At 37.0% G+C, this 21,562-nt stretch overlaps 2 protein-coding genes across 3 annotated transcripts in view; both read left to right on the top strand.

Annotated features, from left to right (window-relative positions):
* Positions 1-16,062, top strand: part of LOC135136709 (UDP-glycosyltransferase UGT5-like) — a 35,007-nt gene extending 18,945 nt beyond the window's left edge. The window contains exons 2-4 of one of the 2 annotated variants that reach the window (XM_064066128.1): positions 11,981-12,772; positions 12,820-13,039; positions 15,775-16,062. In XM_064066128.1, the coding sequence (XP_063922198.1) occupies positions 11,981-12,772; positions 12,820-13,039; positions 15,775-16,060 (1,298 nt within the window). In that variant the 3' untranslated portion in view covers positions 16,061-16,062. Of the gene's footprint in view, positions 1-11,980; positions 12,773-12,819; positions 13,040-15,758 lie in introns of both variants that reach the window. The other variant, XM_064066130.1, reaches the window with a different exon arrangement.
* Positions 16,063-16,121: 59 nt separating this feature from the next.
* On the top strand, positions 16,122-18,160 carry LOC135136711 (UDP-glycosyltransferase UGT5-like). Its single transcript, XM_064066132.1, has 4 exons — positions 16,122-16,388; positions 16,440-16,718; positions 16,768-17,785; positions 17,836-18,160. The coding sequence occupies exons 2-4, from the start codon at positions 16,478-16,480 to the stop codon at positions 18,110-18,112; spliced, it is 1,536 nt and encodes a 511-aa protein (XP_063922202.1). The 5' UTR covers positions 16,122-16,388; positions 16,440-16,477; the 3' UTR covers positions 18,113-18,160.
* The last annotated feature ends 3,402 nt before the right edge of the window (positions 18,161-21,562 follow it).

The following is a 21,562-nucleotide window of genomic DNA, read 5'->3' as shown; positions in this document are numbered from 1 at the left end:
TTTATTTGATTTGAATGAGTTTATCGCCTCAAAACACATGACTAATATTATCCATAAGCCTCAATTGAAAAAAAAATCTGGATGTTTATTAGGTATAATTCTCACCTTATCATTATGTTATTGTTATAAAGACGAGCATATTCTCACATTTTCGAGAAAATGGGGTGGCACGTTCTTAAACTGATCAATAATAAATTGACTGATTCATTAATTTTTTTGAGCTACCTTGTATAAGCAAATTTAAAACAATATGAATGCAATAATAAGTTACAAGTACAGTCTCATCATATTTTGCACGTTTTCGAAAGAATTTATTTGGCGAAATTTTGAGATGACGTAATCAATTTTTTGGGGTTGATAAGCAGATACATTTTGATTAAAAAGTTACCATGCTTACAATAACTTCAAAATTATTATTAAGACCCACCACTGACCCGGAAATGACCGGCATTCAGGCAAGACTTCTATCATTACGGGTACTAAGACCAAGTAATGATATGCTTTGATTAGATTAACAGAACAACTTTCGAGATTCTAGAATTACAGCATACAAATTATTCTGCTATTATTCTCTAATCTCACGCCATCCCCAAAAGTCAAGCGTAACTACCGATCATTTATCCGCGCATCACATGAAAAGTGACCTACACTACTCTGACCTACTGGTGCTAATCTAATCTGACTGACATGATCAGACTGTTCAAGAAACTTACGAACAATATGACATGTTCCTAACAAAACAGCTTTTTGAATTTTGACAATTATTGAATCATTCAATATTATTATTATTATTATGATTATTAATAATATTATTATTAAGTGAATACTCTACAGGGTGAGACCCCAATTATAGAATATTTTATAGTCTAACCAAAGTATCCTAAAGTTTACTGTAATCAAAACCACGTACTTCTCTAAGCGATGATGAAAAGAGATCTACTTCACGATGGAACACATTACCGATTCTGCACATGGTAAACATCGGTGAAAACTTAGCAATATCCGTTCTTGGGACTGGCAAATAAAACAGATCATAATAACGGGACAGGACACTGCGCGAACTCACATTAAATGTAATTTGTGATAATATGATGGGGCAATCTACACCATTATTAAGAAGTTTAAATAGAAAAACCATGTAAAATCTTTTACACGTATTCAAAAAGCTGGTAAAATTATATCTATTTAATAAATCCTGCTGAGGCATACCAATTGGAGGATATACACTCCGTCTTCCCGATAAGACAAATACTTCAAAAATTTACGGATGATACGTTCCAAATTAGTGACATTAGTGACAAAATGTTAAGACTTCAAAGTATTCAGTTTTGTAATTCTTGATTTAATCAATAAAATTAGTTGATTGAGTCATTAATTGTTTTCAAACACCATGTATAAGCAAATCTAAAAAATATGAATCTAGTGATAAATCACAAATATAGCCTCATTAGTCATCGTATTTTGTACATTTTAGATGGGATTTATTCAGCAAAATTTTAGGGTGACGACTTTGAGAAAAAATTTACCGTGCCTATGATAAGTTTAAAACATCTCCAAGATTGGAAAGCAATCGGTTTTGTAGTTCCTCAGTTAAACAATAAAATAAATTCAGGCATTCATTAATTTTTTTGAGGTACCCTGTATATGCAAATCCAAAACATATCAATGGGATGATAAATCACAAGCAGAGACTCATCATATTTTGTACATTTTAGATAAGATTTATTCGGCAAATTTTTGAGCTGACGTCATCAATTTTTTGGACGGGAAAAGTAAATATATTTTGATCAAAAATGTATCATGCTTATCATAACTGTAAACCATCTGCAAAATTTCAAAGCACACAGTTTTGCAGATTCCAAAATAAATTGTAATATCTTGTTTCATAATTTTGTTTTTTTTTCAAAAACTCTGGAAGTTTTGGGCAAAAACTCAATTCGGAGCCATAAACTACATGTGTAGGACTATGTTATTTTTCACAATTTAGAACCCATTTACTATTTACAATTTTTGAAGTGACGTCATCACATTATTGGTGGGGATGATTAGATAAATTTTGCTTAAGGTTTTACCATCTATGATATTCCTAATATAAATAAAAAATTTGACAACAATTGGCCTAGTACTTTCGAAGTTTATCTGTCTAATAAAAATACGGGACGTCAGACAGACGGACGGACAGATAGACAGACGGAAACGGGAGACCCATTTCTTCGTTCTGTAGGGTTGTTGAAGGTCAATACTTCCTTCACTTACGCTCGGGAAGTAAAAAGTCTACATGTCGAGATTAAACTCTACATGTCGAGTTTTTTCTCAACATGTTGAGTTTTAATCCCGACATGTCGAGTTTTTTTCAAAATAAAATTCCATCTGACCATTCTACGCTTCCGTACTTCAACAGTCATGTCTTCTTCAATTTCTTTTTCTTTTTCCTGTTTTTCTTGCCGGATGTTCATAAATTGTTCAACTGAAGATGAATCAGCTGTCTCTTTATCGATATCACATGAATCTTACTCTGTTGGATTCAGTTGAACATTCCAGCAAGAATGGCCTTGGCAATTAGTGCACGCTACACATAACCACCCTACCCTTCTACAGCCACATTTAGTATGTACAATAACCTTTTGTGTAATTGCAAATTATTGTGTTTAGGAGTTTTTTCGGAGCAGGTGGAACTAGTTTGAATCGGTTCCAAAGTATTAGCTTCCAACCCCAGTCGTCGGGGTTCAGTTGATAGACTAGCCATGTCTAAACTTGATACTATACTCGGTACAAGTGTTGATGATCAGAAACCATGTTGGAGGAAGACAAGATAGTCGTACTTGTTTCTTGTTTCGTTTTTTTTTCCAAAAGTTAAATACATATCTATACTTGTAGAAACAAATTTTTTTGGAGCTCCATAAACAGCAAGGAGGAAGCGAATTCTTTTTGTGATTATCGTTTGAGGAGACGCGTCAATTTCTTCAAATACTTTAGCGCAATAAGTTAAGTCCTTTTTCTCAAACAATTTCTGTGCTGAAGTTTTACCCCTTCTGAACATTGCTGATGTAGTATCGCAGCCGGTTATTGCATGTAAACATAATATATGGTTTTGCCATTTTGGATAAGCAGATAAACTGCTTGAAGAATATATTTCTGTTCGCTGTTGAGCCTTTCCAGATTTAAAAAAAATTAATAATGTTATGACTCTATGGTAGAAGGGACTGTTTAAGGGACTGAGTTGCTTTTGACTGTATATTCTCAGAATTGTTAGTAGTTATTTATTATATTGTTCGTGGTTATCTTATAGTAATAGACACGAATGGCATTTTTACTTATATTGAGAGTCTGACTATGTATGTACGGGACATTTGTATGCATATCATGTAGAATGTAAAGATTGTCCAGAATTATATGAATTTTATGGACTCCCAACGTTAATTCATTTTACAGCCCAGGCGTCAATTCTATTGTACAGGTAAAGAGCCTGTCAGGGGAAAGCCGATGTTTTCTGTACCTGAGTTCACCCCGCTCTTCAGCTGTACAATAAAATTGACAACAGGGCTGTAAAACAAGTTAACTTTGGGAGTCCATAAAATTCATATAATTCTGGACAATTACCTTTCCCAGTAATGTTTTTTTTTAACGATCGATGCCATTTCTATTTTCAGACAGAGTAGGGTGGTTGCCGAAGGTGATAAAATATATAGTAAAATAAAGTTAACATTAAACAATTAATGTATTTATTTACCAAACCTACCCACTTAGTAAAGACAAATAATACTTGGTTATCTATGTAAGTGGTTATGAGGTTGTGGAGCGCGAAATCAAATCGCGATCGGAGATTGCACAGTAATTTATTTGATTTCACACAAATATAAAAATGCCGGCTTCGGAGGCGTACCGGTGTCGAGGCGGCCTCGTCGACGGGTTAAACGTGAATAATTTTGAAAACGGTTATAGCTACCCTAATACGGGTGGGACTAAGGTGGACAATTTGTATCCGCCCAAACCCTTGTTCAGATAGACTGAAAAGGTTGGAATCTCTTTTTTTGTTGTTGGAGAACAAATCATGCAGATTCCATAAAAACCACAGTGTTACTTTGCTACCATACTAAGAAAACAAGTGGTACCGTAATGCTTTATAACGATATTCAATAAAAGTGCCGTTCACATAACGCCACTTTTGGCTTTTTATATCGTATCTTCTAAAGGACTAGACACTGCACCTTAATTTGTAGTATAGCATTGTATAAATTAAATTGTAGTTTGCAAGTAAAAACAGGCAAATATAGCAAGCGCATCAACAAGAAAAACCGAAGTATAAAAACAGAATTCAAGTTCACGGTATAGTGTCTCATTGAATGTAATGGTATATAGGTCAACCTGATTAGTGATAGTAGATAAAGAAACACTATGCGATAAAAGTAAATGAACGCCCTTTGGCCTTTTTTTAACGGCACTTGTGCATCGACACTCTCGATATTATTAAGAATAATGAGATTTTTGTTAACTTTCGTAACTTACATTTGTTTCGTGCATATGTTAGGGTATTTTTTTCGCAATAAATCTTATAGATTTATATTTACATACCCAAGTGCGTAATATTAAGTACTAAGGTATATATATATATATATATAATTATATATATATATTATTGAAATTGTACCTCAATACCCTTCAAGGTAAGTACTTTTTCACGCATTAATTATATTGTAGTTATTACTTGTACCTTACATTGAATAAAACATTTTTTAGTGTCGTACATTTTCTTAAGTTGGAAATACTTGTGTATGTTTACGGTGACTTATACAAAGAGCCCCACAATGCCCCACCTTGTGTGAATGTGATATGAATCTGTCACGTTTGGCGACAAATCTCCCAAACTTTGAAATGCTCCTTTTGTCTCTTTTTCAAAATATTTGACACTATATCTGAAGTCGATTTATCGGTTCAGCACCTTAATAAAAATTGGTCGAACGTTGTGTCGACAGAAATTGCCTCGCTCCTGAAGTAACAATGAAACATATCCGGGATTCTCGCGTGTTTATTTATGTTTAAACATCGGGCGAATGTCACGTAGAAATTAGTTTGATTTGAATTAAACCACAATTGAACAAAATTCTCTGAAAATTATAAGTCTTATTTTATCATCGTTATTATAAAGACGTGTTTTTCACATTTTCGAGGAAATGGGGTGACTCGTTCTTCATTTGACCAATACAAAATCTGTTATGACGTCATCAATATACTAGTAGATAATACTAGTCACAGCACGAAAGAAAAATAGTCACAGCGTATTACCAATATAAGACAAAAGACGGCCACATTCAGCATCGAACCACTTTCCGCCTGTCGCACGGCTGCGTTGAACGTCTCGGTGTTCCGCCTTTGCCGCAGCGCCACCGCGACTCCTGTCCGGTGTTAGTAATATAACCGTATTGCGTTGGGTAATGTTTTTTGCAAAAATGTGAACGTTTAGGGAAAAACTGACAGCGAATTCGTACACTACAAGTATAGGAGTATATTTTTATATAACATTAAAATCATTTTTCTGTTTATACATCGAACAAATGTTACGTAGAAATTTGTTTAATTTAATTGAATAAGTTGTCTCCTCAAAACAAAAGACTAAAATTATTATTATATTATAATGCTTATTTTATTAGGTATTATTATAAAAAGATGTGCGTGGTCTTTACATTTTCGAGAAAATGAGGTGACTCGTTCATGATGTTTTCAATAACAGAATTTGTGATGACGTCATCAACATGCATAATTCTAATCGCAGCACAAAAGAGAAGTAGTCACAGCGTTATACTCTGGTTATACCAATGAAAGTAAATAAAAAGTAAGCGGCCAAGTTCGGCAACGAACCCACAATCACAGTCCCGCAGGTCGCCGTTCTCTCTGATACCCACCCACTGCGCTTAGGAGACGTACATACATACAACCCTTGTTGGAAATACGAAAAAACATGAAAGTGACCCATCGTCTGATGGACTCGATTACTACACTTCCTTAGCTTACGCTCGGGAACTAAAACACAAATTAAAAATCGAATGGGCAAAACCGCCATGAACCACCCTCGATGCGATGTCATTGATCCACCTTTTAAAGAGTAAGTGGAAAAACGTTCCAATAAAAACGATGTAAACACTTTCAGTTTCAATTAAAAGTAAAACCAACTTTTTGCTGGTTATCATTCATTCATTCATCGTTAGAGGTCAATGCGGAAGGTTATTTGTTATAGAAATAAATGGTTGACCTGAAAAGGACCGATTTTTGATAATGCTTCATCGTGATCGACTTTTTATTCTGACGGAAGTTTGGTCCTTGTCACAACGATTCCACTTTGTTTATTAGAATACAAATAAGAGCAACTTACAGTGCTACTACCTCTTTACAATACATGTCGAAAATGTTGCCCATAACTAGCAATAAACGCTTCAGAACGTCGCAACATAAACGACCTAAAAAAAACACCGGGAATTCCATCAACTTTGGCGGCTGCCACTTCCACTCGTCGTGGAAGCTCTTTGATAGTTTCTACTGGACACGGTTGATTTTCATAAAATATATGTTTCATCCAAGCGACATCGGCCCACACATTTATTGAAAAGCGTCGTTCGCACATTATGTCAGTGGCATTGCCGTAGGAGGCAAAATGGTTACGTTATGTGTTTCTTTACGACTTCTCATCGAAGTGGGTGGTTACGTTCTCCGTCGACACCCTTATGGGGGTTGCTAATACGCAGACAATATTTATGCATTTTTTTTGGTATGCTTATCGATGTAAACGTTATCGTGTCGAACACAGAATTTTTGCCCAAAAATGTACTCCGGTCGGATAGTATTAACACTTAAACCCGCGTAAAAGGGTTGTTTTTTAAAAAAGGTTTATTGTTCGCTATAATGGTGATAATATGTTTGCTTGCGTACCACGTGACCATTGTGGTGGTAATTTTTTACCTTCTTTGTGCGATTGGCGTGCGAATTATTCGCAGATTGGATTTGATTGGGCGCCCCCAATTTGGGATTGGATTTGATTGGGCCAGATTGGGCGACACTGTGACCGTCGTTTAAACGTAATATTGAGGCACCCACGGTCCGTATCGTTGCCGTAGGATGCAAAATGGTTGCGTAATGTGTTTCTTTACGACTTCTCATCGAAGTGGGTGGTTACGTTCCCCGTCGACCCCTTATGGGGGTTGCTAATACGCAGACAATATTTATGCATTTTTTTTGGTATGCTTATCGCTGTAAACGTTATCGTGTCGTACACAGAATTTTTTCCCAAAAATATACTCTGGTCGGACAGTATTAACACTTAAACCCGCGTAAAAGGGTTGTTTTTTAAAAAAGTTTTATTGTTCGCTATAATGGTGATAATATGTTTGCTTGCGTACCACGTGACTATTGTGGTGGTCATTTTTTACCTTCTTTGTGCGATTGGCGTGCGAATTATTCGCAGATTGGATTTGATTGGGCGCCCCCAATTTGGGATTGGATTTGATTGGGCCAGATTGGGCGACACTGTGACCGTCGTTTAAACGTAATATTGAGGCACCTACGGTCATTATCGTTGCCGTACGATGCAAAATGGTTGCGTAATGTGTTTCTTTACGACTTCTCATCGAAGTGGGTGGTTACGTTCTCCGTCGACTCCCTTATGGGGGTTGCTAATACGCAGGAAAATATTTATGCAATTTTTTTGATTATGCTTATCGTCATAAATCTTACCGTGTCGAACACAGAATTTTTTCCCAAAAATATACTCCGGTCGGACAGTATTAACACTTAAACCCGCGTAAAAGGGTTGTTTTTTAAAAAAGTTTTATTGTTCGCTATAATGGTGATAATATGTTTGCTTGCGTACCACGTGACTATTGTGGTGGTCATTTTTTACCTTCTTTGTGCGATTGGCGTGCGAATTATTCGCAGATTGGATTTGATTGGGCGCCCCCAATTTGGGATTGGATTTGATTGGGCCAGATTGGGCGACACTGTGACCGTCGTTTAAACGTAATATTGAGGCACCTACGGTCCGTATCGTTGCCGTAGGATGCAAAATGGTTGCGAAATGTGTTTCTTTACGACTTCTCATCGAAGTGGGTGGTGACGTTCTCCGTCGACCCCCTTATGGGGGTTGCTAATACGCAGGAAAATATTTATGCAATTTTTTTGATTATGCTTATCGTCATAAATCTTACCGTGTCGAACACAGAATTTTTTCCCAAAAATATATTCCGGTCGGACAGTATTAACACTTAAACCCGCGTAAAAGGGTTGTTTTTTAAAAAAGTTTTATTGTTCGCTATAATAGTGATAATATGTTTGCTTGCGTACCACGTGACCATTGTGGTGGTCATTTTTTACCTTCTTTGTACGATTGGCGTGCGAATTATTCGCAGATTGGATTTGATTGGGCGCCCCCAATTTGGGATTGGATTTGATTGGGCCAGATTGGGCGACACTGTGACCGTCGTTTAAACGTAATATTGAGGCACCTACGGTCCGTATCGTTGCCGTAGGATGCAAAATGGTTGCGAAATGTGTTTCTTTACGACTTCTCATCGAAGTGGGTGGTGACGTTCTCCGTCGACCCCCTTATGGGGGTTGCTAATACGCAGGAAAATATTTATGCCATTTTTTTGATTATGCTTATCGTCATAAATCTTACCGTGTCGAACACAGAATTTTTTCCCAAAAATATACTCCGGTCGGACAGTATTAACACTTAAACCCGCGTAAAAGGGTTGTTTTTTAAAAAAGTTTTATTGTTCGCTATAATGGTGATAATATGTTTGCTTGCGTACCACGTGACCATTGTGGTGGTCATTTTTTACCTTCTTTGTGCGATTGGCGTGCGAATTATTCGCAGATTGGATTTGATTGGGCGCCCCCAATTTGGGATTGGATTTGATTGGGCCAGATTGGGCGACACTGTGACCGTCGTTTAAACGTAATATTGAGGCACCTACGGTCATTATCGTTGCCGTACGATGCAAAATGGTTGCGTAATGTGTTTCTTTACGACTTCTCATCGAAGTGGGTGGTTACGTTCTCCGTCGACTCCCTTATGGGTGTTGCTAATACGCAGGAAAATATTTATGCAATTTTTTTGATTATGCTTATCGTCATAAATCTTACCGTGTCGAACACAGAATTTTTTCCCAAAAATATACTCCGGTCGGACAGTATTAACACTTAAACCCGCGTAAAAGGGTTGTTTTTTAAAAAAGTTTTATTGTTCGCTATAATGGTGATAATATGTTTGCTTGCGTACCACGTGACCATTGTGGTGGTCATTTTTTACCTTCTTTGTGCGATTGGCGTGCGAATTATTCGCAGATTGGATTTGATTGGGCGCCCCCAATTTGGGATTGGATTTGATTGGGCCAGATTGGGCGACACTGTGACCGTCGTTTAAACGTAATATTGAGGCACCTACGGTCCGTATCGTTGCCGTAGGATGCAGAATGGTTGCGAAATGTGTTTCTTTACGACTTCTCATCGAAGTGGGTGGTGACGTTCTCCGTCGACCCCCTTATGGGGGTTGCTAATACGCAGATAATATTTATGCATTTTTTTTTGGTATGCTTATCGATGTAAACGTTATCGTGTCGAACACAGAATTTTTGCCCAAAAATGTACTCCGGTCGGATAGTATTAACACTTAAACCCGCGTAAAAGGGTTGTTTTTTAAAAAAGGTTTATTGTTCGCTATAATAGTGATAATATGTTTGCTTGCGCACCACGTGACCATTGTGGTGGTCATTTTTTACCTTCTTTGTGCGATTGGCGTGCGAATTATTCGCAGATTGGATTTGATTGGGCGCCCCCAATTTGGGATTGGATTTGATTGGGCCAGATTGGGCGACACTGTGACCGTCGTTTAAACGTAATATTGAGGCACCCACGGTCCGTATCGTTGCCGTAGGATGCAAAATGGTTCCGTAATGTGTTTCTTTACGACTTCTCATCGAAGTGGGTGGTTACGTTCTCCGTCGACCTCCTTATGAGGGTTGCTAATACGCAGAAAATATTTATGCCATTTTTTTGAGTATAGTTATCGTCATAAATCCTATCGTGTCGAACACAGAATTTTTTCCCAAAAATATACTCCTGTCGGATAATATTAACACTTAAACCCGCGTAAAAGGGTTGTTTATTAAAAACAAATTATTTTTCGCTATAATAGTGATAATATGTTTGCTTGCGTACCACGTGACCATTGTGGTGGTCATTTTTTACCTGCTTTGTGCGATTGGCGAGCGAATTATTCGCAGATTGGGCGAGATTGGGCGACGCTGTGAACGTCGTTCAAACGTAATATTGAGGCACGTGCGGTCCGTATCGTTGCCGTAGGATGCAAAATGGTTGCGTAATGTGTTTCTTTACGACTTCTCATCGAAGTGGGTGGTTACGTTCTCCGTCGACACCCTTATGGGGGTTGCTAATACGCAGACAATATTTATGCATATTTTTTGGTATGCTTATCGATGTAAACGTTATCGTGTCGAACACAGAATTTTTGCCCAAAAATGTACTCCGGTCGGATAATATTAACACTTAAACCCGCGTAAAAGGGTTGTTTTTTAAAAAAGGTTTATTGTTCGCTATAATGGTGATAATATGTTTGCTTGCGTACCACGTGACCATTGTGATGGTCATTTTTTACCTTCTTTGTGCGATTGGCGTGCGAATTATTCGCAGATTGGATTTGATTGGGCGCCCCCAATTTGGGATTGGATTTGATTGGGCCAGATTGGGCGACACTGTGACCGTCGTTTAAACGTGAAATTGAGGCACCTACGGTCCGTATCGTTGCCGTAGGATGCAAAATGGTTGCGTAATGTGTTTCTTTACGACTTCTCATCGAAGTGGGTGGTTACGTTCTCCGTCGACCCCCTTATGGGGGTTGCTAATACGCAGACAATATTTATGCATTTTTTTTGAGTATGCTTATCGTCATAAATCCTATCGTGTCGAACACAGAATTTTTTCCCAAAAATATACTCCTGTCGAATAATATTAACACTCAAACCCGCGTAAAAGGGTTGTTTATTAAAAACAAATTATTTTTCGCTATAATAGTGATAATATGTTTGCTTGCGTACCACGTGACCATTGTGGTGGTCATTTTTTACCTTCTTTGTGCGATTGGCGTGCGAATTATTCGCAGATTGGGTTTGATTGGGCGCCCCCAATTTGGGATTGGATTTGATTGGGCCAGATTGGGCGACACTGTGACCGTCGTTTAAACGTGAAATTGAGGCACCTACGGTCCGTATCGTTGCCGTAGGATGCAAAATGGTTGCGTAATGTGTTTCTTTACGACTTCTCATCGAAGTGGGTGGTTACGTTCCCCGTCGACCCCCCTATGGGGGTTGCTAATACGCAGAACATATTTATGCAATTTTTTTGAATATGCATATAGATGTATATTCTTGTGATCGATTCAGAATTCTTTCGAGCCTTGTTCTCGGGTAATAAAATGTTAACAACTTATTCTATTCGTGAAGGGGGTGCTTTTTTCAAATAATTGTATTTTTCGTTATAATCGTTTCAATAAGCGTTTTATTTCCATAATAAATAATTATCTTTTACGGCATTTTATTGTAAATGATAACTCAAAGCCATTTTGGGAATCTAAACGAAAGCAACAAAATTATTTATATTAGGGACATCAATGTTAGTGATAAAATAAAATAAAATGTTCCATTTGCACGTTCTAGCACACTCCAAACCTAAATTGTATTTATTACATCACATTTTGCTTTTTAGATGTTTTTATTGGTAATACACAATTATTTCCAATTTTCACAATCAAATCCAATCAAATCCAATCAAAGCCCTTAATTGTGTTTGCCCAATCAAATCCAATATAAGTTCAAATTGAATCCCAATTAACCCAATCAAACACAATCTGGTCCAATCTAACTTAGATTGGGTTATATTGGATTTGATTGGGCATTTTTAACAGGGGTGGTTTTAGGCCGCGATCTATTCCCAATCCACCGCTTAAGCTTCATCACCTATAACCTCTACATGAACACGTTGGGAAAAATGATCACCGAAACCACCCTAAGCCACCACGAAGTGCAAAACCTCGTCTACTCCGACGAAAAATTCGACATTGTCATTATCGAACAATTCGTGAACGACGGACTCAAAGTCTTAGCGCACCATTTTCAAGCCCCTTTGGTACTATTTTCGACTTGCGGCTCCAACTCGTGGATTAACCCTCTAGTCGGAAACCCCGCCCCGCCTACATACATCCCGGAACAAAATATTATTTTCGACCCCCGAAATTTCCTCGACCGTGTCAAAAACGTCCTCATTTACACCTTCGGGTTGCTCAACCGCAACCTACTATTTTTTCCGGCGCAGAACGAAATCATGAAAAAGTACTTCCCGGAAGCACCTGATTTGGACGTTCTCAATTACAATGTGTCTCTAGTTTTACTGAACTCCCACTGGAGCACGAATATGGCAGTACCGAGAGTACCCAACATGGTTGATATTGGCGGTTTTCATATAAAACCACCCAAGGGGTTACCACCCAACTTGCAAAAGTTCCTAGACGAAGCACCGGAAGGTGTTGTTTATTTTAGTATGGGGTCGGCTTTGCAGAGTTCTAATTTGGCGACTGAGAAACGCGAAGTACTGCTTCGGGTTTTCGCGAAACTGAAGCACAAAGTGTTGTGGAAGTGGGAGGATGAGGTTTTGCCGGGGCGACCCAAGAACGTGCAAATCGGGAAATGGTTGCCGCAGCAGGATATTTTGGGTATGCTGAAACTCTTGACGAAGCACTAAAGTTGTAGATTTTTGCAGCGCACCCGAATGTTAAGGTGTTCATCACCCATGGAGGTTTGTTGAGTTTCACTGAAAGCGTCTACCATGGTGTCCCGGTTTTGGCCATTCCGGTATACGGGGACCAAATTTGGAATGCAGCTGAAGCTGCCACCAATGGTTTCGGGCGCTATATTTTATATAAAGATTTAGATGAGGGGGAATTGGAGGAGGCACTTGACGATGTCTTGAATAACCCGAAGTGAGTTCCAAAAATTACATTGTTGGTGTATGGTGACCATTTTTACTTCCCGAGCGTAAGCAAAGGAAGTATTGTAATCGAGTCCGTCGGCCGACTCTCTACTTTTACGTTTTCTCGATCTTTCATGACCCCTAGAAGACGAAGAAATAGGTCTCCCATTTCCGTCTGTCTGTCCGTCTGTCCGTCCGTCTGTCCGTCCGTCTGTCCGTCTGTTGTCCCGGATTTTTATTAGACAGATAATCTCCGAAAGTACTCGACCGATTGTTGTGAAATTTTGTACTTATATTAAGAATATCATGATGATGGTAAAACGCTAACCAAAATTTGTCTAATCATCCCCACCACTAATGCGATGACGTCACTTCAAAATTGTACATAGTAAATGAGTTTTCAATTGTATAAAATAACATAGTCCTACACATATAGTTTACAACTCTAAATCGACTTTTCACCCGAAACGTCCAGATTTTTGGAAAAAAAATCAAAATTATAAAACAACATTTTGAAATTTATTTTTAATCTGCTAACCAGAATGCTTTGAAAAAACTTGATGACGTCAGCTCAAAAGTTTGTGGAATAAATCATATCTAAAATGTACAAAATATGATGAGTTTGTACTTGTGATCTATCACTCCATTCATATTTTTTGGATTTGCATATACAGGGTGACTCAAAAAAATTAATGAATGCGTAAATATATTTTATTGATTTAATCAGGAACTACAAAACCGAATGCTCTGAAATCTTGCAGATGTTTTAAGGTCATAAAGAGCATAATAAATGTTTAGTCAAAATATATTTGCTTATCCCCTCCAAAAACTTGATGACGTCAGCTCGAAAGTTTGCCGAATAAATCATATCTAGAATGTACAAAATATGATGAGTCTGTACTTGTCATTTATCACTCCATTCATATTTTTTGGTTTGCATATACAGAGTGACTCAAAAAATTAATGAATGCGTAAATATATTTTATTGATTTAATCAGGAACTACAAAACGGAATGGTCTGACATCTTGCAGATGTTTTAAGGTTATAAAGAGCATAATAAATGTTTAGTCAAAATATATTTGCTTATCCCCTCCAAAAACTTGATGACGTCAGCTCATAAATTTGCCGAATAAATCATATCTAAAATGTACAAAATATGATCAGTCTGTACTTGTGATCTATCACTCCATTCATATTTTTTGGATTTGCATATACAGGGTGATTCAAGAAAATAAATTAAAGCGTAAATTTATTTTACTGATTTACTCAGGAACTACAAAACCGAATGCTTCGAAATCTTGAAGATATTTTAAAATTATCATAAGCATAGTAAATTTTTGATCAAAATGTATTTGGTCGTCCCCCCTAAAAAATTTATGACGTCACCACAAAATTTTGCTGAATAAATCCTATCTAAAATGTACAAAATATGGTGAGTCTCTTCTTGTGATTTATCATTCCATTCAAATTTTTTCGATTTGCATATACAGGGTGACTCAAAAAAATTAATGAATGCGTAAATTTATTTTATTGATTTAATCAGGAACTACAAAACCGAATGCTTTGAAATCCTGCAGATGTTTTAAGGTTATAAAGAGCATAATAAATTTTTAGTCAAAATATATTTGGTTATCTTCTACAAAAAATTGATGACGTCAGCTCAAAAGTTTGCCGAATAAATCGTATGTACAAAATATGATGAGTCTGTACTTGTGATTTATCATTCCATTCATATTTTTGGATTTGCATATGCAGGGTGACTCAAAAAAATTAATGAAGGCGTGAATTTATTTTATCGATTTAATTAGGAATTACAAAACCGAATGCTTTGAAATCTTGGGAATATTTTAAAGTTATTATAAGCATGGTAAACTTTTGTTCAAAATGTATTTGTTCATCCCTCCTAAAAAAATTGATGACGTCACCCTTAAATTTTGCTGAATAAATCCTATCTAAAATGCAAAAAATATGATGAGTTTGTACTTGTGATTTATCATTCCATTCATATTTTTTAGATTTTCTTAAGAGGTGGTTCAAAAAAATTAATGAAGTCAATTTATTTTATTGATTAAATTAAAGGCAACACTTATTATTAGTATTACACCTCAACCAACCCAGTTTGGTAGACACAAAATTTGTTAAAGGAAAAACTCGGTTGAAACATAAGGGTAGCACGCTTATTTACATCGACTTTAACATTACAGACCTGCATTTGTTTTATGCGATCACTTGGTTCCGCGAATGTGAAATAGACATGTTTATAATCAACCAATTGTGAATTTCACCGTCAAGAATTAAAATAAAACCCAATGTTTTATATAATAAGCGGAAGTCGAAGCAATAAAACTGATGGTCGTTTTGTTTACAGTTTCTCTGTTTGACTCTCACGTATGCTGTTACGCTTGTCATCTTAAATTAAGAATGTTTATACATAAACGATTTTCAGTTGCCGTATACGTGAGTAAATTGTTTCGTTATTTTATTGATTATAAAAAATCAATATTCAAAACGACCCAATTCATTTTCCCGAAAATTTGGGAATACAATAATTTTATTCTTAGTATTACACTACATCTATCCCAACTGATATACGTGTCCTTGCAAAAATGTTGACGTCATCGCAATTTTTTTTAAATTCTCACTACAAAAATGTAATGAGAAAAAAACACAATAGCCATGCAGTCGTCAAGTTTCCGACAGCGAGGGAAGTACTGTCTAAACTCTTTAGACCAATTTTTTTCCAGATATCGGGACAATATGAAGAGGAGGTCAAAAATAATGCGCGATCGACGATATTCACCCATAGACGAAGCTGACTATTGGATACAATACGTGATCCGACACCAAGGGGCCCCTCATTTGAGAATAGCCGGTTTGGACTTACCTTGGTACCAATACTTGTCTCTAGACGTGGTGGCTTTCGTCATCGGAGTCACTTCCCTGCTAATCTATTTGTTGTACATTCTTATAAGTTTCGTTGTAAAGAAAATAAGAAAAACGCCACACAGTAATAAAACTAAAACGAGTTAGAATAGTCTGTCTAAATTTTCCTTAGTTTACAAATACTTATTGCAACGTGCATTGCTAATCAAATAAAATAACCACGATCATTTCCTCTGACAACGGGGATTTTTCATTGGCTTAGTCGCGAAGGTCAAAGCTACTACTCGAGTCTGGGATTCCTCTTGCCCGCTTTTCATTGAATCGTTGCCAACTGATGTTATATATAGTCACAACACATAGTTTGCTGCAGGCAAACAGACCGTTTAGCGCTGCAGCAGTTCACCGTAATTTATAACAGTGCGAAAATTGTGATCGCGTGATGTGTTTGAAACATGTTTAACAACAAAAGTTTGCGGTGAGTTGCACAACATAAATGATTTATGTGAAACAAATTCGAACGTTGCAGGTGTTGAGGATCTTTGTTTTACGACAAAATAAACAAAAATGGAAATTGTTACGCTACTTCTAGTCATTTTGTCTTTGAAAAGTACCGACGGTGCGAAAATTTTGGGGATTTTCCCGGTACCGGCCCCTAGTCACTATATTTTAGGCAGTTCTTTAATGCGGGGTTTGGCCGAAAAAGGGCACGACGTCACTTTCATCAGTCCTTTCCCCGAAAAAAACCCACCCAAAAATGGAACTTATACAGACGTTCTTCTAACCGGTTTTTGGGAAATGGCTGAAAGTAACAAGTCACGATTTAGTTTTCACTCAAAATAATCGTTCTGATTTAGAAAGAAGACAAGAAATGAGTTTATTCGAGCAAGAAAACGCCAACAGTTTCCTAGTGATGGCCTTCATGAACCGAATGTTGTTGAACTTGACGGAACAAACCCTCAACCACACCAACGTCCAAAAACTTATACATTCCAAAGCAAAGTTCGACGTTGTTATAGTCGAACAGTTTATGAATGACGCACTTAAAGCATTCGCGTCTCATTTTAAAGCACCTTTGGTTCTTGTTAGTACCATCGGGGCCAACGCTTGGGTTAATTTAATAGTGGGAAACCCGGCTCCGCCTTCCTACGTGCCGGCGCTCTTCTTCACGGTGTCAAACCCGATGACTTTCTACGAGAGAGTAATTAACAGCCTCATGTACGTTTTCACCGAGATTCTAAACCGTGTTTACGTGTACCCGCAACACGCTAAACTCGTCGAAAAGTACTTCCCGGAAGGTACTAACCTCAGCTACGCAGCGTCTATAGTTTTGCTAAATTCACACCCGAGTACCAATCAACCAGTGCCCTACGTACCCAATATGATTGACATCGGCGGGTACCACGTTTCGCCCCCCAAGAAACTCCCTCAAGACTTGCAGAAGTTCCTCGATAGCGCCAAAGACGGAGTGATTTATTTTAGTATGGGTTCAAACCTAAGAAGCTCCCACTTACCGCCTGACAAGCGTGCCGCTTTATTGAAAACTTTTGCCAAATTGAAACAAAAAGTACTGTGGAAGTGGGAAGAGGAAGTACTGCCGGGGCAACCCGCTAACGTTAAATTGTCCAAGTGGTTTCCACAACAAGACATTTTGGCGCACCCTAATTTGAAGCTTTTTATTACACACGGCGGGCTTTTGAGTACTACCGAAACTATTTATCACGGAGTACCGGTTTTGGCGATTCCGGTGTTCGGGGACCAGAAGTTGAACGCCCAGAATATTATTAATAATGGGTATGGTTTATCACTAAGTTACCGAGAGCTTACGGAGGAAAGGTTAACCGAAAAACTGAACAAACTTTTGACTGATCCAACGTAAGTACCACTTTTAGCTTCGATTTTTTTATAGGTGATTTTCGTTACAGATATGGCAACAATGCCAAAAACAGGTCTAAATTGTTTCATGATCGTCTCAATAGTCCGATGGACACAGCCGCCTACTGGGTTGACTACGTGGTACGACATAAAGGAGCCCCCCATTTGAAAGTAGCGGCTGTTGATTTACCGCTCTATCAGTATTTTCTAGTAGATGTGGTCGTCTTTCTAATATTGGCTAGCGCAATTCTGTGTTATTTATTTGTCAAGGTTGTGAAAATGACATGTCGTAAAAGTGTAAATCAAGAAAAATTGAAAAAAAATTAGTTGATTATATTTTGTGTATATTTTTAAATAAATTGTAGTGTATACGAAGATTGTTTTGTTTATTTCTTTCTAAAAATTGCTGACGTCACCTTTAAAGATTAGTGAACTGAATTAACGGCCAACGTGAAAAATCATGGTTGTTTGACATTTTTTTTAATTTATTTTTTAAATGTGGTCTGTCAAAAAATACAATCAGGCATACAATTTTGCACAAAATATTTATTTTTGTCTATCAAATTTGAACGCCGATTCACGAATTGTGGAAATAGTCTAATCATGATGATAAGCGATTTAAAAACTTGACAGTATCGTAATAAACGAGTTCAGTATAGAAAAATGTTTTTCGATAATGTTATCGGAATTATATGTTATTCATTTTCATATTCTACGTTTTTTTTGGTTGGTAAACAATAAACAAAAGTGAAAATTTCGAGTAGAATAACTTTTGCGCCATTTCGTTTTAAATTTTTTTCCAAATTAACATTTTTAATCTTCTTGAAGGTTTCATCTTCTTAAAATAAAAAAGAGACGATTTAATATTCTTAAAAAAGGACACTTGACACCTCCGAGAAGGTTGTATCTTCTTCAAAAAAAACACAATCGGAACCCTTGAGAAGGTTTAATTTTCTTAAAAAAAAGACAATTGGAACTCCCGAGAAGGCTTCAGATTCTTAAAAAAGAGACAATTGGTACCTCCAAGAAGGTTTCATCTTGTTAAAAAAAGACAACTGGAACCCCCGAGAAGGTTTCAACTTTTTCCTTCTTAAAGAAAAGACAAATAGAGCCCCCGAGAAGATTTAACTTTCTTTAAAAACAAAGACAGTTGAGGCACCCGAGAAGGTTTAATCTTCTTAAAAAAAAAGACAAATGGGACCCCCGAGAAGGTTTAACCTTCTTCCTTCTTAAGAAAAAGACAATTAGGGGCCTCGAGAAGGTTTAATCTTCTTAAAAAAAAAAAACACAATGGGAACCCCTGAGAAGGTTTAATTTTCTTAAAAAAAAAAGACAACTGGAACCCCCGACAAGGTTTCAACTTTTTCCTTCTTAAGGAAAATACAAATAGAGCCCCCGAGAAGATTTAACCTTCTTTAAAAACAAAAACAGTTGGGGTACCAGAGAAGGTTTAATCTTCTAAAAAAAAAGACAAATGGGGCCCCCGAGAAGGTTTCACCTTCTTCCCTCTTAAGAAAAAGACAATTAGGGGCCTCGAGAAGGTTTCACATCTTCCTTCTTAAGAAAACGACAATTAGAGGCCTCGAGAAGGTTTAATCTTCTAAAAAAAAAAAAAACAATCGGAACCCTTGAGAAGGTTTAATTTTCTTAAAAAAAAGACAATTGGAACTCCCGAGAAGGTTTCAGATTCTTAAAAAAGAGACAATTGGTACCTCCAAGAAGGTTTCATCTTGTTAAAAAAAGACAACTGGAACCCCCGAGAAGGTTTCAACTTTTTCCTTTTTAAAGAAAAGACAAATAGAGCCCCCGAGAAGATTTAACCTTCTTTAAAAACAAAGACAGTTGATGCACCCGAGAAGGTTTAATCTTCTTAAAAAAAAAAAAGACAAATGGGACCCCCGAGAAGGTTTAACCTTCTTCCTTCTTAAGAAAAAGACAATTAGGGGCCTCGAGAAGGTTTAATCTTCTTAAAAAAAAAAAAACACACTGGGAACCCCTGAGAAGGTTTAATTTTCTTAAAAAAAAGACAACTGGAACCCCCGACAAGGTTTCAACTTTTTCCTTCTTAAAGAAAATACAAATAGAGCCCCCGAGAAGATTTAACCTTCTTTAAAAACAAAAACAGTTGGGGTACCAGAGAAGGTTTAATCTTCTTAAAAAAAAGACAAATGGGGCCCCCGAGAAGGTTTCACCTTCTTCCTTCTTAAGAAAAAGACAATTAGGGGCCTCGAGAAGGTTTCACATCTTCCTTCTTAAGAAAACGACAATTGGAACTCCCGAGAAGGTTTCAGATTCTTAAAAAAGAGACAATTGGGACCTCCAAGAAGGTTTCATCTTGTTAAAAAAAGGACAACTGGAACCCCCGAGAAGGTTTCAACTTTTTCCTTCTTAAAGAAAAGACAAATAGAGCCCCCGAGAAGATTTAACCTTCTTTAAAAACAAAGACAGTTGAGGCACCCGAGAAGGTTTAATCTTCTTAAAAAAAAAAACAAATGGGACCCCCGAGAAGGTTTAACCTTCTTCCTTCTTAAGAAAAAGACAATTAGGGGCCTCGAGAAGGTTTAATCTTCTTAAAAAAAAAAAAAAACACACAATGGGAACCCCTGAGACGGTTTAATTTTCTTAAAAAAAAAGACAATTGGAACCCCCGAGAAGGTTTCATATTCTTAAAAAAGAGACAATTGGGACCTCCACGAAGGTTTCATATTGTTAAAAAAAGACAACTGGAACCCCCGACAAGGTTTCAACTTTTTCCTTCTTAAAGAAAATACAAATAGAGCCCCCGAGAAGATTTAACCTTCTTTAAAAACAAAAACAGTTGGGGTACCAGAGAAGGTTTAATCTTCTTAAAAAAAAAGACAAATGGGGCCCCCGAGAAGGTTTCACCTTTTTCCTTCTTAAGAAAAAGACAATTAGGGGCCTCGAGAAGGTTTCACATCTTCCTTCTTAAGAAAACGACAATTAGAGGCCTCGAGAAGGTTTAATCTTCTTAAAAAAAACTTACAATTGGAACCCCTGAGAAGGTTTAATTTTCTTAAAAAAAGACAATTGGAACTCCCGAGAAGGTTTCACATTCTTAAAAAAGAGACAATTGGGACCTCCAAGAAGGTTTCATCTTGTTAAAAAAAGACAACTGGAACCCCCGAGAAGGTTTCAACTTTTTCCTTCTTTAAGAAAAGACAAATAGAGCCCCCGAGAAGATTTAACCTTCTTTAAAAACAAAGACAGTTGAGGTACCCTAGAAGGTTTCCTTCTTAAAAAAAAACACAATTGGAACCCTTGAGAAATTTTAATTTTCTTAAAAAAAAGACAATTGGAACCCTTGAGAAATTTTAATTTTCTTAAAAAAAAGACAATTGGAGCCCCAGAGAAGGTTGCACATTCTTAAAAAAGAGACCATTGGGACCTCCAGGAAGGTTTCATCTTGTTAAAAAAAGACAACTGGAACCCCCGAAAAGGTTTCAACTTTTTCCTTCTTAAAGAAAAGACAAATAGAGCCCCCGAGAAGATTCAACCTTCTTTAAAAACAAAGACAGTTGAGGCACCCGAGAAGGTTTAATCTTCTTAAAAAAAAGACAAATGGGGCCCCCGAGAAGATTTCACCTTCTTCCTTCTTCCTTCTTAAGAAAAAGACAATTAGGGGCCTTGAGAAGGTTTCACATCTTCTTCCTTCTCAAGAAAACGACAATTAGAGGCCTCGAGAAGGTTTAATCTTCTTGAAAAAAACACAATTGGAACCCCTGAGAAGGTTTAATTTTCTTAAAAAAAAAAGACAAT

Source organism: Zophobas morio, unplaced genomic scaffold, assembly GCF_036711695.1.
Source record: "Zophobas morio isolate AGI-343-1 ecotype UQ-CSIRO unplaced genomic scaffold, CSIRO_AGI_Zmor_V1 ptg000026l, whole genome shotgun sequence".
NCBI lineage: Eukaryota > Metazoa > Arthropoda > Insecta > Coleoptera > Tenebrionidae > Zophobas > Zophobas morio.
The sequence above is the reverse complement of the archived record's forward strand: the minus strand, read 5'-3'. Positions and strand labels throughout refer to the sequence as shown.